Consider the following 13062-nt stretch of genomic DNA (forward strand, 5'->3'; position numbering starts at 1 on the left):
AATTTCCATATAATTTATTGGCATTTTCCATTTGAAACACCCTGAACTCCCAAGACTCTTTTGGCTTAAAAGAAGAACAAAATATTGTTGTTTCCTTTGACAGAACATTGGAGTGACAGATGTGTACATACTTGTAAAGGATACTTGATTTTTAGGCTCCAGAACATAAAATCAAAAGTCCTATTTTACAGTACTTTGTCTCAACAGACACGTTTGAAGAATAAATATCTTTTATAGAAGTTTGCACGACACAGAGGCTGAGAAAACGAGACAGCATGAACATTAATGGTGGCAGTATCAGCGCAACACAATAACGGAGCGACAGCAGGGACCCTGCTGCTCGCCAACACATTTAACACTGTATGGCACTGATGTCTTCCTGTAAAGAGCCACAGCGCTGTGTTTAACATGCCCATGTGACGCCTCAGATCACTGAGCTACAAACGGTACATTCAGCTGACTGCAAACTGAAATCAGTTGTCGTCAAATGTTTCAAATCCACAGAAATCCCACATGATGAAAATGCCGTGTTGAACAAGGAAAGTGACACGTTGTATAATGAGAGCTTCGAGTGATTAACATGTATGTGATTTTCTGCTCACGGTGGCTGTCACCGTAACTACACAGTCATGACTTCCTGTGTCACAGGACAGCAGCAGACTGGATCACTGCTGTGTGACAGCTGTCACAGAGAAAGAAGCACAAATTTTTATTTAGATAACAAATAAAAGATCTTTATGTTTTCTCTGCTTTTCTGATAGAAATTGTACCAAGACCATACATCCTGAATACACTGATCTTAAGAAGCAGTGGTGGTGATAATCTTTGAATGACTGTGGATCAGTATTTTTAGATATAATACAAAGTCCTGACATCTAAGTGCCTGTCTGAGGAAGGAGGCCTGAACTGGAGGAAATGTGCTTTTTAACCAGTGTTATGCAGGGGCTGTGTTACTGGTCAATTCCCCAACTTTTCAGAAAGAGACTAAAAGTTTAAATCCCCGCTAGGCTGCAATCTTCATTACATAAGAGAGTGCTTAAAGTAAAACAAAAATAACAGTGAAGGTTTTTTTAAAGGTTTACTGTCAGGATGACTCTGAAGAAAAGGTCATGATGGTCAGAAAAGCTAAAGTGTTCAGCTGCTCTCAAAGCAATCTGACATTTCTTGTGCATAAACTTTGGCCTGTTGCTGGCACTAGACATCAAGTCTGGGAATTAAGAGTGTATTAAAAAGTGAAGCTGCTGAGGTTTAAATGACATTTCCATTGTGGAGGGATTTCAACACTGAAAGCTAAACATAGTGCGTAATCAACGGAACGTTGCATAATGTTTTACGTTTTTTTTCTTAATTTCTCAGATTATCACTTGATTCACAGCAAATCATATTTCTTCTGTCAAAATGATGCACTGACAACAAGGATACAGTCAGAAATGGAAAGTTTTCTGTTTGTATCCTGATTCTTGGCAGTTCCCATTTTTAAAGCCTGGAAATGAGCATCATCTTACTTTTCCAGTCTTTCAGAACTGTAGACGTGTCAAATGACGCTGTGAGGATCGGCATGTTAAGAACAGCATAATGGTCCTTTAACAGTAGGCTCCAACCACTCTATCACACGTAAGGCTGATCAATAAAGCTTACTAGCTGAGTTAATGAATACTGTTAGACTAGTGTTTTCTACTACTGTCTGACCAGGAAGTGCATCATATCTTGTGCAATGCTCGTTTGCTTCCTGGTCTTTCTACCTCAGTCACGGCGACAAACACTGCTCTAGACTGAACGTGGACTTGGTACAGAAAGGGTACGCCTGAAACTACACACATTCTCCAGTCTCAGCTATCTGGTTAGGAAAGGGCTGAACAGACTGATCATAAGTTGCACAAAATCTAATAAATTGTATGCTTTAAATACTGTTAACATTCATAAAAACTAACACTATAAAGTCATTGACTTCGATACAATCATCAGGTTAAAATCTCTAGTGTAAAAATGTACAGCACCGTAGGCTGGCAGGTGTTCGTGTGTTTACAACACTTATGGCACACAGTTATCCCAGTCGAGCACTATCTACCAAATAAGACTGATCATCTGATGAACACAATCTGCTCAGTCTGAACTACAGGCCATTAAACTGTGCTCCCTCTGATCTCCACAATCTGTCGGCAGGAAAGCAACTCTACGGTGACTTATTTGGATCCTCACTGATTCAGGGAAAGTATATTTCAAATGACAATTTCGAGCAGAAGTAGAAAAGGAACAATCAGACTCATTCATCTTTGGGCATAAATAAACGGAATGAAGCCAACATTCAGGGAACTTTGCAGTCCTAAATTTGCCTTAAAGAGGAAAGTGCAGATTTGTTTTTGAGCTGACAGAATTGGCTGCACCTGTTTTTGATAATAATGGCGGCATCAGTTAGCAATAAAAACTAAAACAAAAAACACAAGGAGTCTTGTAATTCCAGTATTATCTTACCACCAGAATGCTGAATTTTGGTGGCCATCAGATCCTCTGTTAACAATGTGGAAGTTAGTTTGTGAAATCCTGAATCCACCGACCAGTTACTCTCCTGCCCGGCCTTCCAGTACCTCGAGCCTGACGACCTGTACTGAGTTTGTGTGATCAGTAGGCCTACAGTGGGTGAAGCCCTTTGTGTGACTGAATAGAAGAGCTGAAGGGCAGAGGCGGTAAAGTGCTACTGTGGACCGGAGGCACCCTGATAAAAAAAATGCTTTTCAAGCACATAGACACAGACGAGACCAGCAGATGTACAACAACGGAACGGTTCAAAAATCAAAACCTAAAACAATGATACCGTTTCAAATCATCTCAGGTAAAAAAATAATTATATAGGTGGTGTCCTGTATTTTCAACAGGTGAGACTGGGGCTCAGTCTTCTTCAGTGTTCAATCTCTGCGGTGCTACGAGCTGGTTTAAATATATATTATTTGATTGCTTCGGTTGCCAAATTTTCTATTAAAGGGTTGTCATGAAATGTAGAGACACGCAGGTTAAACAAAGTCTCAGTTGTCTATGGAGGTAAATCAAACAGGAAAGACGGTTTGGGGTCGGGGGTCACATCAGGGGTACCCACTACATCCGTGCTACATTAGATTTATGTTTCTCTTCATACCCTGAGGTTTAGATCCATCGATCTTTCACTGCTCATCTACATCCTGTATTTGGTAAAATGATTCATCGCTCACATCATTCTTGAGCAATGAATCCACACTCACTTAATCCGACCAAACTCTGTAATTTCAAATCCTAAATTAAAAATATGGTGCAAAATCATTTCAGAGACCCTGTCAAACCACAGCGATCCTCGTTCGCTGCTCGTGTCTGAATGTCACAAACAGTTATTTTGGAGGAAGACGTTTCCTTTACCTTTTGTTCTTGTTAAGAGTATCACACCTTGGCTGCACTCTTCCTCCCAGTTAAAATGCAGCAGTCTTTGTCTGGGACACTCCGAACTGAAGCTACAACAAAGCAGGACGGGACACAACGGCCAATCAGGCGATTCTTCTTGTTAAAAGATGAAATAAAACAGAGGGGGGAACGTCCCTCTGTTCTCTAGAGAGGGTGACTCCAGTGTAAAGGGACTGTTGTGATTTTACAGACTTTATTGAAGAAGGCCTGCCCTGCCTCCGTCCTCCAGGACTCATGTCTGTCAGGCGGGGCAGGTTGTGCTGGTTGTTACGTGCCCATTCGCAGGCAGGCCACCCCGTCGCCCTCCTGGCTCAGTTCTCTGTCGGCCCCCTCCCGTCCCGGGGAGGCCAGTGTCCTGTGGGGGCTCCTCACTGACATGGCAGCCAGATTCAGGGTCCGAGACGGGTGAGGCGAGGGAGGGCGGTACCTGCTGCTCCGGGGGTCTGGGGACAAAGAGTGGGAGGAGGAGGAGGAGTCCCGGTGCCGCTCCACACCCAACTGGGACTCCTCCTCTAGGGGGCTCTCTAGGTCAGACTCCACCTCCTCATCTTCCTCCTCCTCTTCCTCCAGAGTTAGTTCAAACTGGAACTTGTCTCCTCCTCCTCCTCCTCCTCCTCCTACTCCTCCGCCTTCTCCTCCTCCTGAAGGGACGGCCCCGCCTGCTCCCACAACTTCTCCTGGCCCCACCTCAGTACTGTGCTCCTCGGGGCTGCAGGGCGACGGGCTGCGGGGGATCATACTCTGGTACCATTCCCTGTTGTCCTCCAGCGTGTCCAGGATGTCCTGGGCGTCAGGGTGCACCAAGTCTGCCCATGTCTCCCACAGAGGGTGGACAATGTAGTCGATAAATCCCACCTAGACATAAAAAGAATATTAATAATAAACAGCTGAAGTAACCTGGACCATAAACCCTGTCTGTGCTGACAGCTTTCTGCTCTTACTGCAGTTGTTCAGCTTGGATTTGTATGTTGATGTATCTGCAGACATTGATAATAAAGTAAATACGCGACCGTGAAACCAAAACAACAGACTGCAGGGTATACAAACAGTAATGAAGATTTTGCCCGTTTTCACAGAAAACATGCAGAACTCATCACACCAGACTGCGTACGTGATTAAAAAAAGTTGATACACAGACATGCTTTGTGCAGCCAAAAGTGCCAAGGATACAGTGTCAGTGCTACATGTCAGAGTGATGCAAAGGTTGACTTCAAATCTGAAGCTGAATTTCTGAGTCACGTTGGAATCAGATTTTGAGCCCCCTATGAAAGTATTTTACATCTGACATATTTGTGTCTTTGTTGCTCTGAAAATAACCTTAAACTCCTTGAAGTTTATAACATTTCTCTTTCCTCTACCTCTGTTATATCTCTGCTTCCCTCTTCATCCCTGTGTGTCAGCAGGCGTTACCTGGGTCTTCTCTATGGAAGCGTTGTGTTTGTCACACATGGGACTGATCTCCATGCCTTTGTCCCGCTCTCGGTCTCCCTGGGTGAAGAACTCCACCATGATGCGGTCCGTCCACCGCCGGTAAAGCTCTAGTGGTTTGGTTGGGTTGCTCAGGTCGGCACAGTGGACCATGTTCTGCAAAACCTGGAGGAGTCATATACAGTCAGATACAGTAGATATTTTTTAACCCTGTCCTGACTGCCAATATGAAAACGATGCACAGTGTGGAACAGTTCAGCTCTATACAGGTGCAATGACTGCATTCTTCCAGCAGGTAGCAGCACTTTCACATTATCTTTCAGTTTGTTGCCAGTGAAGGAAAAGTTAGTGCTGCTGCCAATTTCTGGAATCTACACAGCCAACACAGTAATCACACACTGAACCTCACTCTGTTCACTGATGCTGCAACATAATATGAAACTGAATTGTGTGAAATAGCTCCAGTATATTTATCTTTTTTGTTGAACTGTACTTTTATTTAGCATGTCTGTTGTTCAGTATAAGCAGTGTTCTCACCTGGATGCGGTCAGAGTAGTTGTCTAGCAGCAGGACTCCCAGACTGGTCACCTTCTTGGTCTCTACCATCGTCTTCATGTCCGCCAAGAAGTTCATGTGTTTGGACATATCTGTGGCGAGCACCTAATGACATAAAAACAAAAAAAGGAGATTCAACACATCTGCAGTCAACAAGTGTCTCTTGATATTGTGCTACCAGCCAGTAGACTGTCTGTCTAAACAAATAGATAAAGCTGCTGTATCAGCAGTCTCTTACTGTACACAAAAAAAGTAAAAAAAAACACTGTGAAGTTCAGGTACAGTACAGATTAAGTGGTAATCAGTAAGTCGTGTAAAAAGTGCAGCAGTCTCACCATGTCGATCACCATCTTGCGGAGGGAGTCCCTCTGTTTCTTGCTGAGGTTTTGGAAGATGTCACAGTTGTCTTCTTGGAGCAGTTTGAAGCCCACAGCCAGGTGGTGATTCTCCAGCACCGAGGCATCGTTATACATCAGTGCCAGCTCTGAACCTAAAACCACAAAACAGGACGCAACAGACAAGACAATGTGCTCTAAAGAAGGTTGACCAGACGCAGCTCAGGTGCACCTTAAGTAGAAAGAGGCCCACATGCATGACCAATTACTGAAGCACAAAGCAGTCAAAACTGTTCTTAATTATCTTAAAGCCTTTGCCAAATGACTGTTGTAGTGTTTTAACGTAAACCCTGTAAAACGTTTTAACTTTCCGATCTTAAAAATGTACTGAGGTAATCTGTATTTTACAACATTTCATTTTGTCTAAAAAAAAAAAAGAAAAAATCGGTCAGACGAATTTTAAATTCCTCAGCTGTATAAAATGTTGATGTTTTTGTTGACTTTGCAGTCTGTTATGGTATTTGTGTACAGAGACAGGGGGAACCTACTGGTGTTTATTAGGAACTGGTTGGTGACTCCAGGGTGGTCGACATCATGGATGGCACTAGCAAACAAAGCAGCCATGATCTCCAGGTCTGTGAACACGGCCTGGGATCAACAAAGAACACAAAGCACATTCATTTAGAACCATAAGCTGATATCATATTGTAACTACGACTTACTTTGAGCAAAAACTCAAGTGTTCTGTCCACTGACTGCTAGTGGTCTGCTGCAGAGAGAGAGCCTGGAGCTGTTTATGATTATTAGCTGTGTCCCAAAATCTGACCAGAGGCACACCTCTAAAGCAGGGGTGGACAGGAGGACGTGGGTGGACTGCACCACGTCAGCTGCATGAATGTTGTTGTGATAAGCCACGTCTGCATGGTAGTGGTCCTCCAAGGTCATCATGAAGGTGACGAAAGTGTCGTTTGGAATCTTAAAGGTTTTCAAAAGGTCTCGCTCCTAGCAGGGAGAGGAGGAAGAGGAGACAACCAGAGGGATGTTAGCAACAAACAGTTTTCCTCCTCTGTGGCGCTGATTCATACAGCTGGAAAAGTTTGCCTGCAACCAGTGGATTGTTGATTAATCCAACCTGGTGGGTCAGAGTGTAACATGCACTCTAGAGGCAACTTTACTGATCCTCATGTGAAAAAACCTGAGTGAGTAGAGCTGAGGGATCCTCCTACCTGGAAGACGGAGTACATGATCACCGTCAGAGGGCGGTTTCCAGAAAATTCTGCTATCTTGAATATATCCAGACCCCAACGATTAATGTCCTCGATCTCCTGGAGAAGTAAAACGGGACATCTGTAGGACACAGTATGTTTGTGTGTGTGTGTTTCTGTTTGTGTGCAAACATGTGCGTGGACCAACCTTGGCCAGCAGACTCTCTTGTGGCGTGCTGACTCCAAAGCGAGGGATGCAGGTGGGTGCTAAGCTCGGGCTCTGCGTGGCCTTTTTCACACCACTGATCTGTGACATCGGCCTCTTCTTCTTCTCCTTCTCCTTAGAAGGTGGGGACAGGATTTCCACATCATGTTGCTTCTCTGCATTGAGTACAAACAGACATGGACGCATACTGTTAAATATATACATCTGAAATGTTCAGACTTTACTTGATTTTTGTCAGCGTGATATTATCAGTCAGGATGAGGTCCACACAGGTCCAGGTACTCTGACACAAGTACAGCAAATTCAGAATATATGACCATCTCTTAAATTGAATGAACCTTAATTTTGGGTAAGAGGAGTGCAGGTTCTAATGCACACATGTTTTGAAAATATGATCTGACTGATTTTATGTGCACCTTGGTATAGAGTAACCAAGCTAACATAAATCATATGATGTGTCTTTTAGCTATTAGACACTTTCTTTCTTTTCCTCCTGTTCTTTGTCTCACCTCAATGTTGTCCAGTGTTGGTGGACAGATTCAATAACTCTAACTGTAACTGTCTGTGTAGGGGAACTGTCCTTTTGTTTTTTTTGCATTTTGTTGGAAATATGCAGACTGAAGATTACACTATTACATATTAGTAGCAAACCGCATGATGTCTGATTTGTATAATGTCCAAGTAATTGTTCTTTTTAACATGTCTAATCCTACGTGTCTAACTTTGTTTTACAAAGTTAAGAGAGCCATGTGAAAGTCAAACCTGATGTTGCCTCACACATGAAAGAACGATCCATCTATATGGCATACAACTTGTTCATCAAACACTGATGCTGGATCGATTCTCACTAATTCAGGTACTGGAAATGCACTTGAACTGAAAAAAAGTGGATCGTTGCAATCACATCTTCTATCATCAGCTACTCGACTATTACTACTACCACTATTTATTTCATTATCACTACAGCTCAGATTATTATGCTGTCAGTATTTTAGAAATGATAGCAGTATGCAAGCACAATTACTACTGCTGGTGACAAATGACAGCAACAGTTAATACAAATTCTGCTACGAATGCTACAGCTGCTACTACTGACAATACTGCCGCTGCTAACAAAACAGCATGAACTACCATTACTATTAGTACAAGTTTAAGAGGTGTTACAGCAGTTACTACTAGCACTACTGAACTTCTACCATTACAACGGTACCTCAACTGTTACTACTACAATCACTACAACTGCTACGAACATGGTACAACTATACTTCACAATGCCCATAAGTAGTACTTGAAAATTGTATGTAGACATACAGCTCGTAAGCACCACTGTACGTACACGTCTCACATGAAGTGTGTAACAACATTAAGCCTGTCCTCTCCTCAATAAACAAACTATCAGTGAGGAACTGGACAGAGTAGACAAACGTGTCATTTCACTATATCAACACAACAGTGTGTCTAATTTGGACAAGCATGCATTTGTGCTTCTTCTCAGCATAACAGAACCTGACCTTGGAGGTTTCCTTGCTCCTGTGATCACATTTGGTATACTGTATATCAGCATTTTTGAGGCAATATATTAGACAGAGGCAGTATATAACGTGTGTAAAATCTTAGTGCCATGTAAAAATAGAATTCTAAATAGATTTAACTGCAGCAATATGTTGTTGTGTACAGTTTATACTGTATATAGACAATGGTTTAAAGGTGGGTTGACAAACAGGAATGTCAACAGGTATAATTAAGTCCACTTCCTGACTTCTATAGTCATGTGTGTGACTGGACTGTATGGCAGTACAGAATACCAGAGGTCGAAAGCTAAGGATGATGGGTGAAACCTGTCAGGAGCTCAACGTTGACTTGAGCCTGAGCTTGATGACGAAGCGCCTCTCGTGTTTTTCCAAATGTGAGTTTGAAAAGGCTTCATCACGTCTACAGGTTGGAGATATTTTTTAAACCACAGCGGAGCTTGTAATCCTTTACGCAAAAACACACGGAAATCATGAAAACAAGGTTTCCACCAACAATATCCACATAATCTCCATATGATTTGTTGACACCAAAGTGCTGTCCCAGCAGACACGATGGTGTTGAAAATGACTCATCCTTATTTGTAAAAACCAAGGAAATAATGATCCCACTTTGACATCAGAGACAGCCTGTTTTACTTCATGTCCACATATCCACGTTCTTTATTGGCACGGCTGGAGTGACTGCTTGAACAATATCCAGATCTGAGCCCAGATACAAGCAGACGCCACCATAAGGATGCAGAGCGACCTGAGTGACAGCGTCACATGAGGCGCTGTCTGGCCTCTCTCACCTCTCTCACAGTGCTTCCTCTTCCTCACACCCAAAACCATGGTATTCATTTCCAAATGCAGCCGGGCTTAACGTAGAGGCACTCATATCAAAACGGCAGCTAATGGATGGCTCCATCCTCATTCGGCTGGACCTCCATCCCACCGGCAGGGCTGTTGAAGACTGAGCCTCCTATTGATGCACACGCCGCCTAATAATATTGCACCCGGTTGCTACGACAACGCCACACAATGTGTCCGGGAATGCTGTCTGTCGCCGCGCCTCCTTCTCTTTTAGGGAAGGAAAAATCCTCACCTTCTCCATCCATCCCTATTAACACACAGTCCTCTGCTCTCTTCATGTTTTCATTTAAAAAAATCTTACGGTCTTAAATATTCCTCCCTCCTTTTTTCTTTCCTTGTCTTTAAAATGCTGAAATTCTCCTCTCCCTGTTTCTTTGTGAATCCTCCTCCTTCCTTCAATATTCACTTTTCTTTTTCCTTTACTTCCTTTACATTGCCTCTTCCATTCCGCCCTTTTTAAAATCAGTCTCTCCTCATCTTGCCTGTACTTGAACTAGAATTAGCACCTGGTGGTTGTCTGCCTCCACTGCTGCTGTCCAGACTCATACAATACGTGTAGTGAAGACTTAGCAGAAATTTAATAGACATGCTGTATTCAAGGAGAGACTATTTTTCCAGAGGAGGACAGAGGACTGATAGAGAGCTTCATCACATGGTGCAACAACAATCACCTGAAGCTCAACATCAGGAGAACCAATGAGCTTGTGGTCGACTACAATACTACAAATATGGATGTTGCTGCAAAGAAGCTACAAACTAAAACGTGGACACTTCACACACATCTTCAATCCGGCAGCACAGAAGATCCAAACAACCAGCACAGTTTGAAGGTGAACAAACAAGGTCTGTGTCACCAATTCAGTATCTGACCAAATGTGAAATATGGTCACAGTCTCTCCTTCTGTTCTTGAGTTATGGTGTTGAATAATGGCCAGAAAAGTGTTTTTGCTGAACATTATGACGTCACAGTGAAGCTAAACTTTGACCCCTTGGATCTAAAATCTCATCACTACTTTATTTTATCCTATGAGACATTTATGTGAAATTTTGTCATAATTAGCGTATTGATTCTTGAGCTGTGGTTGAATGGTTGTTATGTGACCACCAAAATCTAACCAGTCCATCCTTGAGAGCATGAGAATGAGACGGATGCACGGATGGACGGATGAATGGACGGATGGACGGGCAGGCAACCTGACAACATGCCTCCGGCCATTATGCCTGTCGCTGGCACTGAGGTATCAAAGTCCTTCCTCTCTCACTGGTTTACTTTTAAAGCCCCCTTCCTGCTCTCCTCTTTCCTGCCCTTTTAAAGCTTTTCTCTGCTAAAAAAAAACCATCTTTCTTCTTTGCTCCAGCAAAACATAAGTAAACTATTAGCCATCCTTTAAAGATCTCCTTTCCTTCTTCATATACACCAGGCTGGATGACGTGTCATCATTTACAGTACATGTGCTGAACAGCAACATATGGTGTAATGCTCATGTAATACAGCTGACAGCAGAACGGTCGACGAAGCTCTGTGATGCAATTATGCAAACTGTTATGCAGCACCAGAGTCACACCTCACGGACATGTTATGAAGCACAAAATATATTTTAAGATATTTTGTCCTCCACCAAATTTTAAATCAAATGAATGTAGACTAATAATTTGAGGCACCTCTCCGTATAAGGTAATATAATAAAACAGCATCACAAACAACAATCTTCAAAATTGTTGAATTAAGTTGAATTAACATTTCTCTACAATTCTAACTGAATGAATATAGAATTTGTGGCAGGGCTGTTGTATTAGCGTGCATCAGTTTCAGTTAAATGGACCTAATAAACTAGCAGTTGAGTACATATTTGTATTTTAAGGCCCAGGCTTTGCCTTCCTCAAAGTGAGGGTCTTTTCATTCATGCATATAACGTACTAAAACTCACCCAGGAAGGTGTTGGCGATGAACTCTGACACCTGATTCCCTGAGCGGCTTGTCTCTGAGAGCTGCGTCAGCTCGCGGTTCAGCATCCTCTTAAACTGTGCAGACACAACAAAACCATAAACAAAAAACGTGGTTAGTCCAGTTACACTGCAAATAAAAATGTTCAAACACGTGCACAGACAAGGTGCATGTGTAGCATGGTTAACATCGCTATAGCAGGAAACCTAATTCTGATACTTTTATGCAATGATACATGGAAGAGTACTGTGTTTAAATAAAGAAAGATCACGTTTCCTTCTGTTCTTCTTGTCCCCCTTTCCCTTTCTTGAAGAGGGTAACTATTTTGCAAGGGATTTTCCCTTTTCACTCCTTTCACCATCTGTCTTCAAATCAGGAAATCTGCTGTTAAAACTCACCTCTACAGACAATATATGCATATTGCATGTTATGATTCACATTCAGTCATTACTTTGCTTTTGCCTGAGTTTGTGCTCATCATTTTTGTTGTGAACTTGTAAGATATTTCATCTCTTTGTCAGGGCATTTTTAAAAAGCAATATACATAAATGATTATGCTGTGAGTGTGGAATAAAGTGCAGTTAGATGTAATATCATATAGTTTGAAACAACATAAAAAACATGTACGCATAATGAAATGGATGGAAGTGCGGACACACTGTAGGTTGGAACCATGGCAAATAATGTGTTTTGCTGTACATATAATAATATACTATAATACATAGAAACGTTGACCAAGTTGGTCAGGCTGCACAAAACTACATTTTCACAGAAACAAGCTGACACAATTTCATAGAGACAAGATGCTCCATTGTCTGTGCTGTGGTTTGAACATTGAACAACATCACGGAGGGGAACTCCGCGATTGCAGCTCACGCAGACTGATGCTCACAGAACCGCTGTCATTTCAGCACTTTTATTTCTGTCTATACAGCCCGCAGTCTATGAGGAGCCCTTTAGAAATGCACTCATGTTTTTCTTAAACATGTATTTGCTCTTCTTTTAAAATAATACAGGACAAGCTGTAATCTCTCTAACTATGTTGTTTGTTGGCAGACACCGGGCAGATACCTGCATTGTTGGCAATAAAAAAAACCCCAAAACACTTGTGATATATTCAGGAGAAAAAGTTTTTAAAAACAAAAGTGTTCATGTTTTCAGTTTTCATTGAGTTTTATTGCAGCGGTAGCTTCCACACTGATTATGTAACAGCTCTGGCATGTGGTGGCTGAGGGAGGAGGGAGGGGATCGGTGTGAGAGAGAGATGCTGCAGTGGTTACACGGTTACTATGTGACACACATATGGACGCACACAAAAACATACACACTGACATGGAAGACAAACCTGTAGCTTTAACCAAAATGTGTCTGTTTAGCATTTGGCTGACTGTAGCCTCTCAACACAACTGCTCCCACTTTTGCTGAAGCTCTCTGCACACCATTTTTCACACACAGTCACATGCATGTTTACAAATGACATGCAACATATTCCTGCTGCTGTAAACCAAGCCACTGCTCTTAAGAATCACTTTTACATTACAAAATCATGACAGCTCTT

The 13062-nt window shown here is 42.3% G+C and overlaps 1 protein-coding gene across 5 annotated transcripts in view; it reads right to left on the reverse strand.

Moving 5' to 3' along the window:
• Positions 1 to 13062, reverse strand: part of pde4cb (phosphodiesterase 4C, cAMP-specific b) — a 72286-nt gene continuing 59224 nt past the window's right edge. For all 5 annotated transcript variants that reach the window (XM_070961882.1, XM_070961880.1, XM_070961884.1 and 2 more), the window contains 9 exons: positions 11488 to 11581; positions 7158 to 7330; positions 6971 to 7069; positions 6582 to 6746; positions 6293 to 6392; positions 5745 to 5899; positions 5392 to 5514; positions 4837 to 5019; positions 1 to 4281 (listed from right to left, as the gene is read on the reverse strand). In XM_070961882.1, coding sequence (XP_070817983.1) covers positions 3694 to 4281; positions 4837 to 5019; positions 5392 to 5514; positions 5745 to 5899; positions 6293 to 6392; positions 6582 to 6746; positions 6971 to 7069; positions 7158 to 7330; positions 11488 to 11581 — 1680 coding nt within the window. In that variant the 3' untranslated portion in view covers positions 1 to 3693. The remainder of the gene's footprint in view (positions 4282 to 4836; positions 5020 to 5391; positions 5515 to 5744; positions 5900 to 6292; positions 6393 to 6581; positions 6747 to 6970; positions 7070 to 7157; positions 7331 to 11487; positions 11582 to 13062) is intronic.

This window comes from Chaetodon trifascialis, chromosome 4 (assembly GCF_039877785.1).
Source record: "Chaetodon trifascialis isolate fChaTrf1 chromosome 4, fChaTrf1.hap1, whole genome shotgun sequence".
Taxonomy (NCBI): Eukaryota; Metazoa; Chordata; class Actinopteri; order Chaetodontiformes; family Chaetodontidae; genus Chaetodon; species Chaetodon trifascialis.